This window comes from Falco cherrug, chromosome 12 (genome assembly GCF_023634085.1).
Source record: "Falco cherrug isolate bFalChe1 chromosome 12, bFalChe1.pri, whole genome shotgun sequence".
NCBI classification, from domain to species: Eukaryota; Metazoa; Chordata; class Aves; order Falconiformes; family Falconidae; genus Falco; species Falco cherrug.
The window spans coordinates 30,817,310-30,840,762 of NC_073708.1; the positions used below are offsets into that span (position 1 = coordinate 30,817,310).

Sequence of the window (23,453 nt, forward strand, 5' to 3'; positions counted from 1 at the left end):
TTTGTGGTGGAACCACAAATTTGGGATTAAATGTTTTTTAAGATTAAATAATCACTGTGTCAACAGATTTTGGCATCAGCTCCTTAGTGATGATGGGCAGGAAAGGAACAACAACCAGTTTATGCATAAGAGAAAGCAGTTAAGAAATAACTATGTCAAGAACGAGTAACTGTTTTGCAGTCAAATATGCATAAAGAGGTACATCCAGTCTCTGCAGATACACATCCAAAGGTGACAAACTGTATAAATGTAACAAACACCCAAAGCCTATCACTTCAATTTGCTATGAGGACTCCAGTTTTAGACATACTGGCATTATTCAGTGTGCAGTAGTAAGCTAAAGAATGATTCAGATGCCAAAGTTCCAGCCCCAGATTTTTTTTCACTGATCTTCTGCAATGTTTTGCTAAAAATCACTCTGACCAAGCTTCTATCTCCAATAAAACTGTTAGTAAGTTCACCTATACAGGTATTCTGGAAAAGCTTCACTAATATTTATGAGGTGCTTTAAGTGATCTAGAAATGTAAGTTATTAATACCAGTCCTTACTGTGGGTGACTAAGCCACACTGCAATATGGATTGGAAACCTAAAGTAACAGCTGCAGTGTGCAGCTGACAGGAAAGTCTTACCCTGCTCCCCCTACTACCAACCACACTTCGTGTTCATCCTGCTCCCCCTTCAAAAGCTCCCAAGATCCAGGAAAACAACAAGGATTTCCAGCAAAGAGAATTTTGATGGCAGTAAAATAGCTTAAAACAGACTATTACATTGGAAACAATTTTTGAACCAGGGGTATTGAATTAGAAACACCATACAGAAAAAACAAAGCTGTGGCAGCCTACATAAAATATGAGAAAAACATCAAGCTTGCAGGATTTTTAATGACTACAAAAAGAATTCAAGAACAAAGAGCATTCCAACAGCTGTTTGCTTTGCTTTCCTGGCACTTAGGTATTTCAAGTTAAAAAACAAACAAAAAAAAAAGTAAACATGACAAACCAAAAGTTCTAAGGAGCCATTTTTATTACAGGACTGCCTTGAATGCACATCCCCTGCTTATCAAATCTCTCAACATTCAAGTAAATGGATTAAGAGATTTAGTGAAATTTGTACTCTATATTTAATCTTCCAGCAGGAAGCTGTGAAGTACAGCATGCAGTATGGGTGATAGAAATGCAGGTGCATTTCTACTGATCTATCTTACCTTTTTTCCGTTTAGCCACTATTCTCCCTCTTGTACGGCATACATCTGTCAAGTACTGAATTCCTTCAACAATGCTTCTAGATCTGTTTTTCCCGTGACATACTAAGTTACACAACTGCAATGAAGTTCCTACAGATCTCAGGAGCTTGCATCCATAGTATTTTCCTAAGGGACATATTTTGAAATTATAATTACTATGATTAATAATCTATTAATATATTATAGTTTATATTTTAATGCATTTTATATCTGGTTATAAATTATATGTATATACACACAACTTAAAATAATTGTATGTTCCTTGATTTACAAAGTGCAATTTTTACTGACTTCCCAAACTGTGGAAAACAACATTTTTGTAATTTTTCTGTTCAAGAAAGAAAAGCCAAAATATTTTAACAATATAGACAAATATAACATATAGTATTCAGCAAGAATTTAAGGGGAAAGTACCCTCCAAGACACAGATAAGCACAAGGCATTTTCTGTGTTGGACACTAGAGAAGCAGAAAGAAGAAACTTCTCCCAAAGCACTTGAGAAAAATATTAGGGATAATTTAAGATGTAAAGTAAAACTTGAAATTTTCAACATCCCATTTTGGACTTAAAACTATGGTGGTTTAGTGTAGAGGCCTAACTCTTGTGTTTTTATGTGTACTTTATACATACATATGCGTGTGTCTCTGCATGCACATGTAAGCTTTGTACGTTTTATTAGAGCAGTATAGTCAGAAAAAGTACATAAGCCCTTTGTTGGTCTAATATAAGCTATTACATCTCCCTTGAAACCTTTTCTCTCGCATCACCACAGTCATGGTTACAAGACCATTTACATACAAATAAAATAAAGTGAAAAATCTCCCTTGGTGAACTTAAAGACTGCATCTCCAGCATTCCAATGCAATACTTTAAGTCACTTAGAGCAGAAATCCGAAATTTGTGTAGTTTCATACTTCATCTTGAAGGCTATAAAAACCTCTTCTGTGTTCTCCTTAGTCCTAAGAGACACAAGCATCAAGTTGCATGTCAACCAGGAGCCCTGGATAACAAACCAAGCTTTGGCACCAGAGCGAGAAAGCAGCAGTGTTAGGGTCTTGGTGCTGCAGTATAAACTATAAGGTCCACAGGGAAATCTAAATGGTGTATTTTTCTGTTTACCTTCAGGTGACAATGTCCAAATGCTTCAACACATCACGGAATGTCTGTTACAAAAACTCCTGTCACTAAGAATAAAAATGGATGGTTGAATAATGGTCAGGCTGGACTTTCTGCCTCTTGCCAGGAGTACTGAGCAGACATTTAAAAACAGCCTGTAAGCAATATGCAGCCAATCTAGACCTATATAATCAGACCTAGGATCACGAACATTACAGATACATCAACTTACCTCTGAACAGAGATAAGGTAGGTAGTTGCTGGTGTTTCTCAAAGGACCCTGGTTCATTAACTGAAGTAAGTAAAAAAACGACTTGTTTCACAAACTTTTTTTCCAAATATATTCACTGACAACACTGAATAGGGTTTTTTTCATTTTTAAAAGCTTGCATTCTGATTTAACTGAAGAAATATGATGGTCTGTCCCCTTCCATATATAAAACAGAATGTTTCAAAATACAATGCACCGTACAATATTTTGAATGTCCCCTCCATGTAGAGTCCTATCATACATGAAACAGATTTTCGTTTTAATTCAAGTGAGTAACAAAAAGCCTAACAGTAAATACATCTCAACAGATAAAGGAATGGGATTTTCCTTTTATATTTTCATTCACTGTCATCTCTTTCTACATCTTCCTGTAAGATCAGCATTTCAATATTTTCATCAACTGCAAAGCGAGGATAACTCAAACATGTGCAAATGAAGATTAAAACACTGGCTATACTGGTTAGCCCATCATGAAAGGCAGAGATTTACCTATATAGTGCATATTGGTCTCCACAGTATAAAATCTGTGGCTTAGGGGATGGAAGCTCAGCAATAGATGCCAGTTTCCTGAAGAGAAGTCACTTTTTAGGATAAGGTACAGCTGCAAAAGCTGTGCAGTCAAGAAACCTTGTTGTATTTGTCCACTATGTAATATATTCCTGCATCAGCAATCACTTTATCCAAAAGGATATATCCAAATCAAATGCCATTGCATTGAAAATACCCTCCCAAAAGGCACGTCGATAACTTTCAAAAAGACAATAGCCATCCTTGCAAACCATTCTAGTAACAAACTATGGGTTTTATACAGTGTTTCTTTCAGAAGAAAAGACTTCCTTGAAAATTATTTAACTTCCTTTTTTAAACTGAACTTTGTGCAATCCTTTCAGGTTACTTAGAAGAAAAATGTTGAATCAATCCATATTCTGAAATGCCTTAGAAAGAAGAAAAATCCCAGCAGTAAATCCACCTAATTAAGTGGGGGTGTATCTAGCCCATAGGCTATTACCGCATCTCAGCTTAGTATTTTTAAACATACTATATATGGAACAGGCGGTAAGCTCTCCTCATTATTTCTCAAATGAAGCTGAATAGATCTAACCCAAATTACAGCAAGATAAACCAGACAACTTAAGTGATGAAAACTGTACTACTTTTTTGCTCTGCTTTAGGGACGCTTCTGGCTCATCTGTCCTCTGATCAAGGTGAACCTGATAAAGCTGAAAATTACAATGTGTGACTGGATTGTATGAGATTATCTCTCCCCTGAGAACTGATTTATTTTAGTAACTCTTGATGAATAAGAAACTTTCTGCTTCAACATTCTCTTCTTCCTGTGTAGGCATGGCTCCTTATTGCTTTGAATGAGAGATCACATAAAAGAAACAGAATATGAGTGACTACATCTTCTTTATGATTCAAAGACAAATTCGCATTATAAGACAGACCTTCAGGGACCACAAGTTTCATAAAAAGTGAAAATTTTTATAATTAGTTTGTAGGTTTAACTGCAAAAGTTACTGGCATATCTTCCACTTTCTGAGTGTGAGGAAAATCCAGTTTTGGTTTTGAAAGATCTTGTTTTGTAGAATTTGGGGTTTCTTGATCTTTAGACGATTCCAGGAGATGTTGCATGTTAAGTTTGAAAATGAGGCGAGGATCTGGTCCAGAAAGAGATGGGCAATTGCAGCTCTCTCTTATTTTAAGAGCCTGTGAATACATAGGAAAAGAAATCAAGCTCATTTAAGTAAGAAAACAAAAAAGGTTTCAGTCAATGATTTGGCTTTCCAGTAAGGTCTGCACTTGCACATAAAGCTTGGTGAGTATAATACAGACTCTGAGGTCTTACTCAACAGCTTTTCAACAGAAACAAGAATTCCTGAGAAGAAATGTAGCAATATGGTAAAACAATGGGGGAAAAAAATGAAGAATGAAAATCATTTTCCCACATTGTCTCACAAAATGGATACTCTAAAAGGTACAGCAGAAATAGATAAGAAGTTCTTCAACTGTTCTGTGATACTTGTCAACATCAGTACCTTTTAATTTACATTGACACGTAAATTAAAATGACGGCATCAAGAAAAAAGGGCTTTTAATATTTCACTTCATCAGATATGTTCTGTTATTGAAGTAACTATATATAGATGTCTGACTTAAAAAAGGAGGAAAAATCTCCAATAACTAATGGACATTTAACTGTTCGGCACAGAGATCCAGATGGTTGATCACTATAGTTAAAGTCCAGTTACACAAGTGATCTCATCTCCAACAAGCATTCAAATACACAGCTTCCAAGTACTCAAAGAAAATAATGTCTCTAGAATGTAAAAATTTATCTGGATAAAAAGACTAGCACTAAGAGACCAATGTTTAAGTTTCTCCTGTTCAGTGAGTAAGTGCCATTGTTTCCATTCTACAGATTAGAAAGTACAGGCACAAAGGAGCCAAAGAATTTGCCCAAGAATCAAAACCCACTACAGCAGCACACTCCCCCAAGATCACCTTGTCTCGTGAGCAATCTGAGAAAGGTATGACAATGGATCAACCTCATTGTCTCAAAGGCACTGTGGAGAAGTTGATATAAAATTCTAAAAAGTCAGCTGTTTTAAAGGATGCTTAAGTTGGCATTCATTTTAACAAAGCTGAACACACCTTATTTAGTCCATACAAACAGGCAATAAGTTTTAGAGCTAACAATGGATACCACACAACTAAGTCCAATGCATTATTTTGCAAGTGGCTATACACAGACCAAATAGTATCCATGGATTCTCCTACAAGACCCATTTAAACTCATCAAGAAAAGTAAGATCCTATGTATCATCTACCAAAATATTACATGTAGAATTTTAATGGGTTCTACATCTCCACTGAGAACTATTTTTTCAAGATTTGCAAAGTAAAACACCAAATCAAGAACTAGCCTGATAGCATTAATCAACGGTCACTGTGGTATGGCCACTTCTACGCAATATTATCTGTATCTTGGCCTCAATTAAAAGCATAAAAATATGGGTAGTTTAACAACCAGCTTTATTTCTAATCCTTTCATACGAAAATAAGTTCAAATGTATACTTTATTCCACTTCATTTCATAACCATGGATTCTTGGAAAGTGGTGGCCAGACCTGTCCCCAGTTGCAGTCAGGTGCCTCCTGACCAGCACTAGGGAGTGTTAGCGGGAAGCGTGGGTTGATTCACATGTTCTGGATCGATTAAAGAGGAGGAAGAAAGTAACACAGTTTTCATAGCAGTCCTAGCACTGCCTTTAAAAAACTAAGCACAAATTTTTAATCTGCTTTATATACACCAGATTTGGCTGAAGTATCAGACCAAATATTCCAGTACACCTAAGCTTAAGTATTTGCCCATCATTTTGAAGCAATCTGGTATTGTTCCACAGGAGACACTGGAAACATCTTACTAGAGCAGATTTTAAAATAGAAGAGCAGAGCTTCTTAACTCATTTCTTTGTATAAGGAGGTACCAAACCACATTTCTCCCTGACTTTACCACAGTAAACTGATCAAGAGTTTGCTGTAAATGGCTAGGAACAAATAACATTTAAATTTAACAACTGGTTTTGGAAAAAGACGTATTCCAGGAATGCAGCAAGCGCTTCTGCAGCTATTTCATGCTGAAATGTAACATTCAAATTACTGGCTACACAAGTCAAGATTAGGCATGCAAATATTACTCTTGCCTAACTAAAAAAATACAAATAAAGTTTTCAGTATTCCATTTTTGACAGCATGACTGTCCATGTAGTCACCAAATGCAACCATACTGCTGAACATTCTTCTGCTTCAGTGTCCAATTAATTTCTAAACTGACATTTATGACAAACCAAGAGTTTTCTCTTGTTCTCTTCCACAACATAAGCTGCTGCGAGACTGCATTAATGTCAAGCAGCATTATTCAAGGCAAATGGAAATATAAAGATTTAAGCTGTATCCTGGAAAGGGCAACGTAATCCTCTTTTAAACTAATTTAGCAATTTTTTATCTCTGGTTTTCGTGGCTATATAGCGTCTGGCCAATTTCCATAGTTTCACTTATCTAAAATAATAAAGTCACAACAGCAAAGACAAAAAACCAGTATTTCAGAGCTAACATTTTCACCCTGTAGATGTCTTAGCGTTCTTGCTAGACGTAAAGCTGTCCAAGTGGGTAGAAGTTATCTATTCAACACCATCAACTCACATGCCATTAAAAAGAGTACAGTTCTGAGAATGGTAAGCTGTGTTGACATGTCATCTCACTGTTAAAGACAGCTATGACTGCGCATTCTAGTGAAAGCAGCCCTCGTACGTACATTTGTGACTGCCATGCAACATTCAACCCTAGTTAGAAAGTGTTCTTTCTCTGGCTCAGTTGACTGCTGCTATTCTGTTTTGTGCCAGTAGCTCCATAACGTCATCAAGGTGCCAGTAACAGACTGAGGAGCTTACAATACAGTTTTTCCTGAAAGACAGGGCAGCTCAATGTGGTGAGCTGTACTGTACTTCCAAAATCTCTAGCAACCTCAAATCTAGTAATTGCTCAAGTAAAATGGCTTTTGACTGTTTGGCTAAGAGGATAAGTAAAGCATTCTTAATGAAGCACATGCATATTGACATTATAATAAGAACACGTTTCAATGACTGTTTTTACTGAAGAGTGTTCTCAATAAAGACAACAGACAGAACTGAGACAAGGTTAACTAGCTAGAGAGTACATAGATTCACCTGGGAACTGAGAGTACTTTAATGCTCTCCTTTTCTGGTTATCCTGAAGAGAGAAGGGCTGCTATTCAGACTAAAGACCACCTGCACGCTTACCAGTTCAGGAGATCTCAAATAAACTATCAAAATGATTGCTTGTAAGTAACAAAGTTGAAGCTGTTTTTCTTATTAGTACAATTGCAGTCACCTGCAACATTCTGGGTGGGGGAAAGGTATAAGAATTACAGAGGTCTGCCTCATCCTATAGGTTTGATATAAAGCCTACCAGCTGGGAAAAATACAGAAGCAAGTATTTTTTAGCTCTCAGTATTAATCCTCCACCACTGTCACAGATACCAGGCTAACTGCTGCATCTCGACACCTTACAGTCTTTTGGAGTGCACCCTACCTCTCAGGCCATCAGCTCTCTCAGTATAAAAGCCACATCATTCTCTTGTCAGCAAACCAGGCCAAGGGTTATAGTCTCTTGTGTATTAACTGTGATTACCTCGGCAGGGCTGACTTACACTCTGACCTTGCAAGTCTGACAAAAACTAAGAAACAGCACAAGCATGTAGGAAAAAAAAAGGAAAAAATATTTAAATAAGAAACAAGTTGCAAAATTAACTACAATTAGCAGGCATAGGGAAGAAAACAGGTTCTATAAATGAAGTAGTAGTAAAAAGATGATTAAAAGAATGGATCAATTTGTTACTTAGAGAAGAAAAGCAACTTATATATAATACTACTTCACATCTTTCACTGCTTCTGTTGACACAAAAGAACAATTCTGACAAAACTTTTAACAATTTTATGGGGAGGATAGAAACACAGGTCAGTATTTTTTATTCTTACTTTCCTTTAAGTTTTCACATTGATGGGGCTTAATTAATATATTATATTGCTAGAGGTATCTGAAGCAATCTTCACATCATAACCAAAGGCCAAATATACAAAACTACAAAACCATTCATGAAAAGGAAGTGAAATAAATGTATCTTCTATATCCAAAAGGCAGCAGATAAGAGGAATAAGCAGTAACTACCCAAACAATAATAAAAATAAACATTCAATGTGGATTTAACAGGAACGGATCTTGCCAAACTAAATTAATTAACTTTTTTCTGTTGACGAGTTAATTGACCTAGCAAACAAAAGAGCAGTAGAGATTACATATCCCAACTGAGTATTACTCTTGAAACAATCTCACCATGGCATTTCCACAAGAAAGAGTGGGAAACAGGAGTTACAGTGAATCAAAAATGCAATCTGAGCCAACAACATGATGCCAAAAAAGCAAATGTCACGTCAAGATGAATTTTTGTGTCACAGGCAAGGCTCAGTAGATAACCTTCTGGTTTATTCAGTATTAGCTGAGGCTTCAGCTGATGTACAGTCTCTATTTGAACAGCATACTAGGAAAAAGGAAGACAAACTGTAGAAAGTCAGAGAATGTTAAAATAAAAAAGTTTAGAGATAACGAGAAAATCCTATAGCTGCTCTCTGGCACTACACTTCCACAATTTTTCTCTCCAGAACAATGGTAAGCATCATTCCTGCTACTATAAAACTATTCTAAGATTTCTTTTTCTGAAAATAAAATGCATAGGCCTTCATCAAACATCTCACCACCTTCCATGCGGGAATTCTAAGAGATTTAAGATTCCTAATTAACAGTATGTTCTGTTTTCCTAGCTGACAATCCAAATCTCTCCCAGTCTGAGGGAGAAATCCTTTCAAAACATGGTAAATCTTTTTAATTTCCTTTATTTCCTTTCCAGGACACCATCGCTTTGTAACTGCTTATAGCTCTTTCATTTACTAATTCCTCAGCTTGGCTGTAGCTTCCAACTTGTTCAGGAAACCAGAGGCAAGATCTTTTAAAACTCATTTGATTTGCTCCCTGTCTTTTACTTACCCCCGGGAGAATCCCCATGATATTCCTGCTTTAATTTACATTTCCTGAGACTGTTAAGTCATCTCTTTGAGACATGCCACTTCATTACCTGAAGAAAAACTCACACTTTATATGATCACAGCTTATTGTGAACTTGCTTGCACAAGAAGTCCTGCAGAGAAACATCTGTGGCCTGAGAAGTCAAAAAACTTGTCCATATTTCCCCCACTACAGTAGCTGGTCTAGCAATAGGTATTGTATTGTCCTGGAAACCATTTCAGCTTCAAAACCATGAGCATATGAAACACAACAACACTCACAATGGATCTAATACTGAGTCTTAAGAAATACAGTTCCTTCACAGAGAGATACTAGAGATAAAAAGGCCCTTTGTGGCTTCTCCTCCTGGACTCTGAATAGCCAGTGGCCATTAATATATGGTAAACATACTGTTCTAAAAAGCTTTAGGTATGTGAACAATGAAACAAAAAAGGCGCCAATACTGAACAACAAAGCCCTGGGATTCCCTTTAAATGCCTGAGAACTAGCTTCAAGAAGACGGGTCAGATGAAGGGGAGTCAACGCTTCAGACAAGCAGCCTCCAACACCACCTCTACATACTTTCATTTTTATTCCACTTTTGCAGTATCAACCTCACTTATCTAGTGAACTTCCGTTGAACACAGGGAGCCTTTGGCCCCTGCTTTCTCATCCTACTCCAAAGAATGTTTAAGGTAAAAGGCAAATGAAAACATCTCCTCCTCAATTATCTTTTGGAAGAAAATTTCCTAGACTCCACTGCTCTTGGAAGTGAGAGTGGTTATAAAAAGATGAAGGCTGCTCCACCTGTTAAACTACCAGAGATAAGACAGAAATAACAGTTCTACACAGTTGCTCAGTTATTTAACTTATTTGCTCAGTCCTGAGGTAGACCATAAGTAGTAACTTATTTTATTACCGCTTTATAAGCCAGTCAATAACTGTATGAAAATAAAGGATCCTGAATCCTTTATGTTCAATCTAAGTAAACTGAGGCTCCACAACAAGCGTAATTTTCCATTCAGCTGCTCTAATGCGTCAGAAAAATCCATCAAAAGTCTCACACCCTCTCTTTGCAAAGTTTAATAATTTAAAATGTTCAGCCTAGCTGGTTTCCAGCGTCCTACCCCTAATGCTGATTTAGATTTATGCCATCATTTAGAATATTCACTGCATTCATTCTCATCAAAGGATTCATGAAAATCTTTTTTTCTCTTTTGAAAACAGCAAACACCTCAACATTTTAGTACTCTGCCAATAAATCTTCAATTGTCTTACAGTTTGGAATTCAGAAAGACTTAAGAGTGACTGAGAGTTTTTTTTTAAAAAGAGATGATAAGAAACTATTTCAAATTTCCAAACACAATTTAGGTTCCTGAAAAACAGTACTGTTGTGAAGTGCTTTAACACTATTTTAAAAACAAAACTAAGCAAAACCCAATAAATGTTAATTTTCTGTAGTTGAAAACCCCACTACTTAAAGAAACACTAAACAAACTAACATTACTAAGCTTGGAACGGTTCTCTGTCCTTCAGCTACCAGTGAGTAGCACATCAAATTAAGACAACCCCCAAGTAGCTATCCACTCGGCATTCCTCTGAGAGGAAATCTGAAAGAAAGAGAAAATACTGCAGACGGATCAGCAACTGTGTGAATCAGCTCAAGTTCCTTGGAGTGGGGTAAAATTTCCTCCCTAATGTGACAGAGATGTGAAGAAAAAAGCAGGCTGCAAATCTACAGAGACATATAATAACTAGGGCTATTAAGAAATCTTCTGCTGGGGATCTGACATTCTTCTGAGGCGCAGCTATTCAAGGTGTATTCAATCCCACATCAGTGAGAGACACAGGATAGGATGGAGCATTCTCTATTTAACAGCCTAGGGCTAGCTACCAAAGCAAGAGAAGTCAAGACAGTTTAGGGATCCAACTTAAAAAACTAAATTCCAAAGTGGCAAAAAAAGATAAAAGAATGGATGAGACATTGTCACTTCTATACCAGGAAGGCCATTCAAAAGCAAAATGCTACACTTCAATCAGAAATCAGAAAAAAAAAATCCAACTCTAGAACATAATCTTATTTTTACCTGTGCTACCTTAATTTTTCCTTATTTAATAAAAGGTAAAGAGCTTTGTAACAGAAAAATTCTGTAAGGAGAAAGATAAGCACAATTCTAAAAGAGTAGCTTGTGAATCAATACCAAACAAATTCTGGCAACCATCTTAAGAGAAAAAGACATACTTCAACTCTGCTCACCTCTGGGATAAGTCGGTCTAAGTGCTCAGCCCTGTTTTCATGAGAAGGGTGTGTGGAGAGCCACTCTGGTAACTTGGGCTGTCCTTGAATGGTTTCTGCTAATTCCATTTGTTGCCAGAATACACTGCTTGCTCTTACATCCACACAAGCCTGAAAACAGAAAGGAAATGTATTCACTGCTCTATTTTTAAAGTAATACAATACACATTCTAATGGATATTGAATTACGAAAGACATCTTAAACTTTAGATCTCTAAAGCCTGTTTAGATGGTCCCCTTCATACCTGACAGGAAAATGCTGTTCTGAAATATTTAAATGCAGTAAAAAAACTTATCCACGTAGATACTGGATTTGTTCCTTTTAACATCTGTATGTAATTCCACCAATCTTAATTACACCTGAATTACACAATTCAGGAGAAAAAGACTCAATTTCTGGCATGTACTTGTTCTTAAAGAACAAAACACTCAGCTGCACATTCCAAGTCATATTTGCTAGACACTGTACAGCAGAGTAACAAAGTATTCATCTCCACAGATTTAGACGAAACTACAGGAAGAAATTTAGAGTAAAAAATATAAAGTGATACTTAAATATCTCTAAAAATGAACTGCAAAGGTTTTTTTGTGATTACACTGCCTTTTTCAAGGGTGATCTGTATAATCCACAACAGGTTAAAATAGTAATTCTGCAAAATTGCTTTCTCTCTCTCTCTCCATGAAGTATATATTCAACCATAGAAGGTCATGGAACCCTAAGTTAAAAATGGCCTTTGTATATCACCAGACTTCTTTATATTTGAATTTAATTGGAGGGGAGAAGAAAGCAAGATTTCTTCCATTAATTTCATTTGTTTAAGAGAATAAGACACAGGTACTCAGAAGGTAAGAAAATACCCACACACACACAACAAAATATAGAAGTGGTGCTTTATCCTTCGAATTTATTTCGTAAAATAATCATAACAAAAAGATTATCTACACAAGCAGAGAAATACTGAGACACCACTTTGCTTCTTTCTTTCCAGTGTGGCCCTGCCTCTTAGGTATTAGAAAGCAGTGAGCACCCACACAGCAATGACATTTTTTTCCATGGATTGTATTAGTCCCTTAGGTGACTTTAAAATACAAATGCAGTTTCAGTCCCAGAATCAAAGTTAATTTTAAAAATTCTTCCTTGAAGAAATATCAACAATTATTAAGAAAAGGAAATTTTCCCTATAAAATATTAACACTAGATGGTGCTGGTCTCATAGTTATCTAACACTTATCCAGCTCTATCGCGCTTGGCTAGAAATGAAACAGGTGTCTTACTTTCTTAATTTATAATGTAAATCCACAGGGACAAAAAAAAGTGGCTGAAAAAAACAAATTGTGAAAAAAATGCTGAGTAGTTTCTGACCAAATTTTTACCTTACGTTAGCAAAGCCATGTTACTTTTATGGCTGTATTTAGCCTCAATCTTTAAATACTAGAACAATATTTATATATCTTGCAATTATCAGCAATCACATAAAATATAATCACAATATCAAAAGCTCTCAAACATTACTGTATTTTTGTAAGAATAGATATTATAGATCAGAATATTTTATGTGCACTACAATATATAAAGCATTCCTCAGAACTTCTCACAATAGATGGAAACTATTAATGAACCAAAAATCTGAAAAGCGATTTATATCTTTACATACAGTTAAATAAATCCTACTTATGCAAGCTCACTGTTTTGCATTTTCGTCTTTATAAATATGTAGCTTTTTCTCCTAGTAGTAATAAATATACTGTGCAGTTAATAACGCACAACTTCTCAAACTTCAATTTTATTACATACAATTTAGGGAAAGACAAAGTCATTCTGGCTATAAACTGTTTTATTTCTCACTACTTCATTAATCTACATCTCTTCAAAAACTTGGGAACCCTTCCACACACAGTTTACCTCTGTATGAAGTGTGAAACTCCCTCTGCTTATAATGGAAACTGAAAAATGTCTGGTAAATTGCTAACAAAACAAACCAATTGTAGTTACCTTTGCTGCAAACCGAAGTCCCACTTTATCAGCTTCAGCCTCCAATGTTCTGCTGTATGGTCTATCAAACATGAACTGCAAAAAAACACATCAAAGCTCTATTTCTTGGGTTTGAATGTGTACAAAGCTACAGCATTGTAGCTATTTTTCTAACCTATTAAGAAATGGTATTGCTCATAATGTTCACATTGCATGTGATCAGTATTGATTTTCTTAATGAATCTTTAATTCCATTATATGTAATTCATTGATCTGTATTCAGTGGAAATTAATTCATATTATACCTATTTTCATGGCCCCTTGCATCAGCCAGTCTCACAGCACTTTGGCAGCAACTGAAGGGTCAATGACAACTTTAAACTAGACCTTTTCACTTCACTCTTCTATTGGCAATAATATTTTTGTTGTACAACTATACGTAAAAAAACTCCAGTGGTTCCCTTCAACTTTTATGGTGATTGTCTTTAAACTTGGTATGATCTACTTTTGTATGGTAAACAGCCCACAGTATGGAATGTAGCCATAAACATTTTCATGCAGAAACCACTCGTCTGTCATGATTACCCCCCTCAACACAAGTTACAAATTGCTCTTGAGAAATCAAGCTAGAACACATAAATCTGACCAACTCCTCTCCTATTTTTTCTATGGTACAACATTGTATTAACACACACTAGAAGACAGTGGTAGTTTTCTCAAATAGTTATTTAGTCATATATACCACGATCCTCTAGTATATGTAATTCATGTAGATTCGGGCAGCCTTGCCCTAGTATATCAGGTTACAGCAAATGTGAATCAGGACCTGTTAAAGCAGCCTGCTCCTGCAGACATAAGGAACAAGTCACAACATTCTGGTTTAGACATTGATTAGGAAATATCAACTGAAGAATGAGGACGTGCAAGGTTAGCGAAGGTAAAAAAGTTTTATCACCTCTTTATCTGGTTATAAAAATAAGTCTTCCTTGTAAGTTCCAGAGCTAAAAAAAACCCCAAACAAACCACAAAACAGTTACAAATTAAGAGCACCAAAGAAGTGGGCTAAGTGCTTGAGTACATAAATGTTATCTCCAGCTTCTTAGTTCTTTCTAAAGTAGTACCAACAGTTTTTCTTTACTAGGTCAAAAATAAAAGCCAACCAAAGCTGATTCTCTACAGGTTTTTTAAAGCCAAATATGCTGGTTTATAAGTAACCATAGATGAAGTCACTTTCTAAATTCTTAAGTTTCCTTACAGACCACCGTAAACATTGCAATTATAAATCCTCTGATGACAAAGTCATTATTCAAAGTGGAATATGTGTTCCTATTGCCTTGAGAAATGCTCTAGGTCTACTGGAGTGCATATATTCACTAAACAGCAAAGATATCCCTGGCTAGTCTGTCATATATTCCTAAAACACCATTTCCCAGTTAGCCAGATAAACTATAGTTCCCATATAAAATAACTCCTGCTGTAAAAACAAAGCCAACATGTTTCAATTCAGAAATACAAGACTAAAGAACAACCATGCATGAATCTCATAAGAGAACGATGTCTTAAGGCAAGCATACCCACTAGCTTTGGAGAAAAAAGCAGAACTGGAGCTAGCATGCCAAAAGACCTACAGAGTCACTGGAAAGTACTTATAACAGAAAACAAACAAGAGTCAGTAGGTAAAAGAGGTTAAGCCTCTGAGGTCATAAAAAAACCCAAATACTGAAACAGAAGCAAGTACCATAATGTGACTTACATTACCCTTTCATAGAGTAGGATGCTAAAACTTTAAAAAGTAAAATATAGTCATGGAAGAAGAGGAAAAGGAACACCCTGAGAATTTGTGCAGAAAGATCCCTTTTCACATAAGCACAACAGGCAAACATTGAATGGAGGAAGCAAACAGAAATTGCACTTCTGGGTGACAGCAACAAAATTTTCTATTCAGCATCTTCTGTATGTGGGATGAAAGCTTTGCAAGTATTAATCATTTATTCTGCATTATATATGGGTACATTTAATGTTATTGAAGATGATTTGATCAGAGCTTTGAACTAGGACATTACTGTATAATATCTCATATAGGATAGAACTTTCCTATAGCACACCACAACTACAAGCTTAAACTCAGATTCCATTTGCAATCTAAAGCATAACTCCAGCCCACGATGCCAAAATATGAGCTGCAGTTAGACTAGAAGGGGAGGAAAGATGCTGACAGGGAGTTAAATCTTGCTGTCTAAATTATGAGCAGTCTCAGGATTGATTCACACTTTGTTTTTTCCAAATTCAGCTCTTCAAAATGCTGGCTAGCATTCATCAATGTATTGGTTTCTTAGCTACTTGTACAAATATCCAAGCTCTTTAGAGATAATTTATGTTCAGAATCAACACATCTACCTATTAGCATAAGAACTACCAAAACAGATTGCTTATGTTTAATTTCATGTTTTTAAGGAACAGAGGGAAATCTTGGGAAAAGCATCAAAAGAAGTCGAAGAAACCAAAGAGCTCTTTCACTTAAATTCAGATTCAAGTTTTAGGATGTAAGCAAAATTTCTTTAAAAAAACCCTAATTTTTCAAAAAGAAATAGATCAGTAACTGTTCAGAGGCACAGAGTAAATTAGACCACTGAAGAAAAAGCCTCTGAACGTTACTTTATTGGAATATATGCTGTCTGAAAAATTATTTCAGCAAGTTTTATCACAGCATTTATACTTTAAATGAATGTTTAGATTCTCAGTTTTCTTATCTTGGAAACCATTCTTACCGCTAACAATGTATTTAAAGAATTCCATATATTGTATTTGGTTTAGAAACAATTTGACAACTACTCAAAATAAAAACATGGTATTTCAACATATACAACATTAAGCCTGTCCAGCTTGACTCAAGATATCATTCTTTTAGGGAGACCTAAAGTTCTTCAAGATGGCAAATTAAAATATACATCAACTAAAGTAGATGCAGATTCATAAAAACATATTTCATTCAAAAACATACTAAAATATTGATTTTTTGCTTGTAATATTTCTCCTATTCCCTTTTTCCCTCAAACATACTATTTAGTGGTACTATCTCCCCAAGGGTAAAAATGTTTTTCCGTGGATCTCAGAATGTCAGACTCGTAAAATGTCAGTCTTACCTCCTTCAACTTGCTCTGAATCCACTGGGCAACAACTGCCAAACTATCACGAGGACAGATGGCCCAAATCATAGTGAGAAAGATGAGTGATAGGAAATCCAGGAAGTGAACCAGGCTGGCTTTCTCTGCCTGCAAACAAAAAATGTCCCATTTTCATTCCTTGCTGTCTGACATTTCTTTTGAACATAACAGAATTTGGAAACACTTCAAAAATCACTGGGTTTTTTTTTTCTCCTATGCAGCTCCAGGAACAGGGCAAGCAGCACAAGCCCCCTTCCTTGCACAAAACATCCAGTTAGATACAAAGTACTTTCAGTCCAGAATCCATATCAACTGCATAAATACAGCTGGAACACACACATTTTGGCTATCTCCCAATTAGAGAGTTTCAAAGCTAGAGATAAGGTGATGGCAGCATGCAGACAGAGTTCTTTAGCAAGAAGGCCATGGAACACCTCAGCTGGAATGAAAAAATCTATAAAAAGACCTAGAAGACTGTTCTTTACATTAATTGGAGAAGAGATAGACATCATTTAGACAGGAACACTAATGGGATAAGGGGACACTAGGCATAATTTTTTTTCTGTTCCATTCCTTTAATTTCAGAAGCTGAGACACTCTTAGGAAAGGAATTTAAACTCTTCTGTTTTTCAGAGCTCTTATTTGACATGCAACAAATTGATCTGAGCATTTACAAGACAGATCATGCAATACTTTTCCCTATGCTAGTTGGGTGATGCAGGTTCCATACAAGATATGGAAGTTTGGTTTTTTTATTTTCAGAAATACTTTTTTTATTTTTAAGTTTAACAAGTTAGTTGGCTCAACTGAGCCCAAGAAACTATGATGTGAACTGTCGCTCACCCAAAATCATACAAGACACAGTAAAGCATTTCTCCTATATTTCCACTACCTTCAAAATGTATTTACCCACTTCCAGATTAGTTTTGTAATTTTAGCAGGATCTTTATGTTTACAGGCTTCTCATTATGTCTTCTCAAACTGATGGATAGGTAATAAATACAATTTTTTAAATGACATGCACAGAAAGAAATCAACTTGGAGGCAAAGAAGCACTTTCTAGCAAATCATCTCAACCTAGAACAGTATGAGCCATATTTCTATACCATCCGCTTTTTTTACAGTTGTACCTACAAAGCACAACAAAATTAATACATCTATTCTGTTCAAATGGCAAAAAATTACCACTTTCAAGACATCCAGTCAGGATATGGAAAAATTGAGTCTGTGAAAGCAACCATCTGTAAATGCAGAATCAAGCTCCAGGTATTCTAGAACTGTGCTACTTTAATAAAAATATCATTTATTTTAGAATACTTTATTAAAGCATATCTACTTCTTTAGATACTAATGTGTAGGAGTAACAAACCAAGTTGCTGAGGGCCTCAGTTCCTTATGTGTGCACTACAGGAGAGGCATCTGCGGACCAAGTTCTAAATGATTGCTAATGGCGAGCCAGTCCAGTTTTACGGCTATGAAAAAAGTACTGGTCAACTTGGTGCTAACTACTACAGGACTTCTGACAGTTATTAAGTACTACATGAGTAATAAGGATATAGTGTAGTAGAACACTTTCATTTCAAACTCAACTTTTCATTAATTAGAAAGAGTCACACTGAAACTTTGGTCGGTAATGACAGGGGAAAATCTTAAGTAATCAGATTTAATTTAGAAAATTTATACAGCTTTCTTTAAATACTTACTGCATGTTGCAGCACAGCATGAGCTATTTCATGTCCTAAAATGAAAGACAGCTGATGAATATCAGAAACTGCATTTAGCAGTCCAGTGAAAACAAACACTTGGCCATTCTGTAAACAAAGAGAGTGAAAATTAATTAGAAGACACATAAATAAAATGCTGTTTCAATATTACTAATATTTTTTGTATTGGGTTCAACTTACTGGAAGCACAAAAGCATTTACACCTGGTTCGTCCACCACATGGATAATCCACTTGAGCGCCAAGACCTGCGGGATGTCCTTATTGCTTTCAGATAAATGACCAACAACTCTCTCCACAACCTGATAGCGTGCATCTGTTTCAGGTAACATTTTACTTTTGAATTCCTCCATCCACTTTGAAAAAAAAAAAAATCATGATTGCCATGCAGAACACACATGCAGTAGACTAACTGTTGAACAAATTTAGCGCTTACACACAACTTAGTTACAACTAGGTTTTAATACATTTTTCTTTCATATAGCCAAAGCCAATATATTACAGTTCATGCTTTCAGACTCACAAGTTAAGGATTAATAAACTTAGAAGGAAGTAAACTGACCACAGATCAAAAATAATATAGCATAAACTTGGTCCTACAGCCTCCTGTATCTGGTATTTTCCTAATACACAAGTTGAGCTTGGCATCACAATTTAGCAAACCTTCCTATACCTTCCTGGATTTCCATCTGAATTTACAATTTTTCTGTATCTGTGTATTTCTGTTGTAATTTGTCAGGTGGACAAATTTATACAGAAGATGTAATTTGAATATATCCTTGTACTTATTCTGTTCTTATCTCACATTCTCTATCAAACAGGAATACAGTGACATTTTTCTATATGGCTTATCAAGTTTCACTGGCTTTAGAACAGAAAGTCATAGAACTCAAAAGTAACAGAAGTTAGTCCAACGGACAGTTTAGAAGAAACCAATTAAAGAAAAATGAGCTGATCCAATGGAAAAAAAAAAGTAGAATTGAATGCAGGTGGAGAGTATTACCTTACAAAGTGACAGCTTAGAAAAGAGGGCCTTAAACAAGTGCCAAAGAATGCTCAAATCAGCATAGAAAATGAGATGGATCTCAACATAAACCTATTGGCTATGCTTTTATTGCTTCTAACAGATTTCTATATTTCTTGTTATATTACAATAACACAGTAACAAATATTTGCTACACTCATGTAACAGTGCTCTTTAACTACCACGTGTCCCTCATGGTCTGCTGACAGAAAGGGAACTCTCAAAAAGGATGGGGACAAAGAGGTAACTGATAGGGAGGTGCTCTGTAGGGTTCTGAGCATGAAGTTCAAAACTTACCAAGGACACCAGTTTGTCCACCTCATTAATTGGACTATCTCATCGCTAAAAGAAAAAGTATTAACAGTTTTAGAGTCGTCTGAACTCTTTAAAATCTTACCATATCATATTCCATCTGTGACAGTTCCCTAAAATGCTCTTTTCCAAACACCAACAGTCGAGCGCGCCCAGTGATGGGTGTCTCCTCCAAGTGAGTAAAGTAAAACATGACAAATAAAACTCCTAAGCTACTCACACCCAGCATTATCTTCCATTTATTTTTTCTTGCACTTTCTTTAAAAAGTTCCCGTTTATTAGGAGGAAGTGCCTTCCACCAATTTCTTATGCTCCTGTAAGATACAAACAGTGTTAACTTAGGCCATAGTTTAAAAGGAATTTGTTAGCGTCTGCCCTTGCTGTACTCTCTATTACAGTCTCACCTCATGAGTTTATGGAAGGTTATACTGTCACTGGCTTCTACTCCATTCCATTTCTTCCCTCCCACAGAAGAAATGCCCCTTAGCACCTTGGCTCATCTCCCTCTACCACATGTAAATGAGAATGAGTAGAGCAAAAGATAACCTCTGATAATGAAAAAACCTTCTTGTTGAGCAAAGCATCAGTTTAGGCCCCAGTTCTACAACATTTTGTACGGATATTAAACCGAAATCACTACAAATACACCTGCCATTCACCACAAACTCATGCACACATCTTTGTATAATGGGATCTTACACTGGGAGAGGATGTAGAATAACGTTTTACCTGCCAAGAATGATAGCAAATAATTTCTGAGCTGGCTTAACAATAATCCAGAAAAGAGGAACTGGTGCAGCCTGTAACGATGGTGATGTGCGAAAAAACCTGATGATCTGAATATTCCAAGAAGAAAAATGACATGGGAATTGCCCTACAGAACTGATTTGCAGGGATGCGAGCTTCTCCCTCAGTGGCCAAGAAGACTGAAAGCAAAACTTTCCCAAACCGTGGTGTACATTCTTGTATACTTTTGTATTTGGGACATTCAAAAGACATCTCAGTCCTTTACCAGTGAAGTTTCTATAGGGGTCAGGGCTTCCAGTCAAAAAACAGATTCTAGTATTTCCACTCAAATCCAACCTCTGGCATCTGTCTCGTGTACACATGACTTGAGTTCGGCAATATGCTCCATAAGACCTACAGAGATTCTTGCACTTCCCCTGCTTGGTCAAAGAAGCCAAACGAAAGAAAATACAGTTTCTGCCCAGCAAATTTAGACCACAGATGATATTCATAACTTCTTTAGTTGGTTACCCTGAAACAAAGAAAAAAAAAGCAGAGAGGTATTAGGAAAACCACCCAAACATGAAACTCTGACACATTACTTTGCTTCATCTGAACAGATACCAGGCATTCGTTTGCCAACAGCTACATTACCCAAGAAGTCACAGCTACAACTGCATCCTGTTGCACTATTACCAATCTGGTTTGGACTGTGGAAAAGCCAATGCCTTGTCACTGAGAATAAAACAAAGGTGGGTTTGGTTTTTTTTCCTTTTGCTTTTATTACCACCAGATCAGAATGACTGCGGGTGCCCCTTGCGGAAGACACATCTGCACCATCACCTTTCTGTACTACTGGGCTACTTACTGCAGGTGCTATTCACACATACAGAGGAAAACAGGGATCTACTGAACATTTTACCAAGACCTTTGCTATTGAACACAGGATGCCTAACTGCCGCACCTGTCCTAGAAACAAACGATTCCTCACGGCGAAAAAGAGTCTCCCAGCCGGCAGTCCCTTACGGAGCATGGAAAAAGAAACGCCCTCCCGCTGGGCAGGCCCGGCCACCCCCGCCTGAGAGGCCCCGCGGCGGGCGTTTTCACCCGCTGGCTCCCCTGACCACCGCCGCCGGCACCGCCGCCCGCCCCTCACGAAGACAGCACGGTCGCCCTCCCCTCATGAGGGAAGGGGGCGCCGCGCCGCCGGCCGCACCCGCCTTCTCCCTGTCCTCCCTTTCTGGCAGCGGCCTGGCGCCCCGGGCCGCCCCTGGGTGCTGACCTCGGCAGCCGTCCCTCAGCGCCCTGCATCTCGCACGCGAGCAACCCCCCGACCTGGCTGCTGTCGCCACTATCGTGATATGGGCTGACGTGAGGAGGGGGAAAAGGGAGACGTGTCACTCTGCAAGCGCCCACCCCGGGCGAGCGGGGGGGGGGGGGGGGGGGGGGCACAGCTCTGGCCGCCATCACAGCTGGACGTCCTTGAGGTCTGCTCCGGGAAAGACCTCTTCTACCGGGCTCCCCTACTCACCACCCCGGGAGGCGGAGGAGGAGGTGGGGTCTGACCGCGGAGACGCCGCCGGTGCCGGGGCGGAGGGCGGGAGGCGGGCCGGGCCCCGACGCTACGGCGGCACCCGCCGTCCCTCCCTCAGCTCCGCGCCGTTTCCCTCCGGCGGCGGCGCCCGCCTCTCGCGCCCTTTCGCCGCGGCCCCCGCAGAGGCTCCGCCCACCGCCTCGAGCCCCGCGCGCGGCGCGAGGCGGCAGCGGCGGCGCCTGTGGCCGCCATTTTGTGGCAGCCAGGGAGGGCTCGGCTGGGCTGCGCGGGGAGGCGGGCAGGGCTGTCCCTTCGGGAGGCGCAGAGACGTGTTGCTGTCGTCTCTTCTCCTGTGCTCCCTTTCCCCTGGCTTCGCCCACGGCGTGGCAGCGAGGCTTGTGTGCTGCCCTGCCTCACCTCAAGGCTGGGGTTGGCCCTTGACGACCCTGTCCCTGGGCCTGGCTGTTGAGAGGTGGCGAGCCAGACCTCAAGGTCCTTTCAGCTTTCAGATCATGGGTTGTTATGCCTTGGGCTTGCTTGCTGCTGGTTTCGGAGTCCTGAAGTGTTGGAAGTGCTTCCTGCTACCAGAGAGGGCTGGTGGCACTCCAGTGGAAGGTGTCGGTTAGCTCTGCTGCAGCGGTGGTAGGTGGGGAGGTGATGTTTGCCTTCTCCCTAATCCAAGAAAGCAGCAAGCTGCTAACCTGATACGTCACTTTTGGCCTACTTGTCTAGCTTGCGGAAGTACATCTTAAATGATGTGATGTGAAAAACAGGTTATTTGCTGAATGAAGTGGTGTAGTAATGACAGGGCAGCCAGAGCTTCATACAAGCCATGAGTCTTTGCATATAATCAAAGGCCCTCTCATTCCAAAAGTAAAGAAGCACGGATCCTGCCTTCAGCAGTCACTCTGTGTATGAGCACAGTCAATTATTGCTCAGTGTTTGCTGAAATACTCATTGGGCCATCCCTTTTTGTTCCTGATGCCCTCTTCTATGACTGTTCTTAAGCATGGATGCCTGCTGCCAAGGAAGATACATAGTGACCAGATCTTGGGAGTCCAGGACGAGGAAACCTTAGATAGTCACAGTTAGGAAATCTGTTTTCATTAGACATAATTCCTTTAAGACCTACCCAGCCTCCGTTATCATAAGCAGGAAGAGTAAAATCCGCCAGTCAGTTAGCATGGCATTAATTTCTGTGACTGTCAGCCCCAGTCACAAAAACAGCTGAACTACAGCAGCAGAAAAGCACTTTGTCTAACCTAAGGCACGTGTGTATCCCAGCTGTCAAGAAATCAAGAACTGAGATGGAAGCTCTCTTGAATGTCTTCTTGTGGTTAATGTCCTTTTTTCTTAGACTTTGTATTTGCTTCTTTTCTTGTCCCCTTTATCTAGAATTTTCCATTCGTAAGCCAAGCATGAAGGCTTTC

The 23,453-nt window shown here is 38.2% G+C and overlaps 1 protein-coding gene across 3 annotated transcripts; it reads right to left on the bottom strand.

Annotated features, from left to right (window-relative positions):
• Positions 1 to 863: 863 nt before the first annotated feature.
• Positions 864 to 22,179, bottom strand: OMA1 (OMA1 zinc metallopeptidase). 3 transcript variants are annotated; one of them, XM_055725222.1, is made up of 9 exons: positions 21,825 to 22,179; positions 20,493 to 21,021; positions 19,849 to 20,077; positions 18,610 to 18,783; positions 18,409 to 18,516; positions 16,685 to 16,813; positions 13,563 to 13,637; positions 11,531 to 11,680; positions 864 to 4,342 (listed from the first exon to the last, which is right to left on the bottom strand). In XM_055725222.1, exons 2-9 carry the CDS (start codon positions 20,999 to 21,001, stop codon positions 4,124 to 4,126), a joined length of 1,593 nt encoding a protein of 530 aa, XP_055581197.1. In that variant the 5' UTR covers positions 21,002 to 21,021; positions 21,825 to 22,179; the 3' UTR covers positions 864 to 4,123. The 3 variants fall into 3 exon arrangements, with proteins under 3 accessions (XP_055581197.1, XP_055581195.1, XP_055581196.1); XM_055725220.1 differs by having other exon boundaries at positions 21,772 to 22,179; XM_055725221.1 differs by having other exon boundaries at positions 22,021 to 22,178.
• Positions 22,180 to 23,453: the final 1,274 nt, after the last annotated feature.

Excerpts from the sequence above, each read along its gene's own strand:
- OMA1 (XM_055725222.1), bottom strand. The coding sequence starts at position 21,001 with ATGAATATCATCTGTGGTCTAAATTTGCTGGGCAGAAACTGTATTTTC. Across the intron at positions 18,517-18,609 it reads TAAATGCTTTTGTGCTTCCA|AATGGCCAAGTGTTTGTTTT; the intron begins GTAAGTTGAACC and ends CTTTGTTTACAG. Across the intron at positions 4,343-11,530 it reads TAGACCGACTTATCCCAGAG|GCTCTTAAAATAAGAGAGAG; the intron begins GTGAGCAGAGTT and ends ATGTATTCACAG.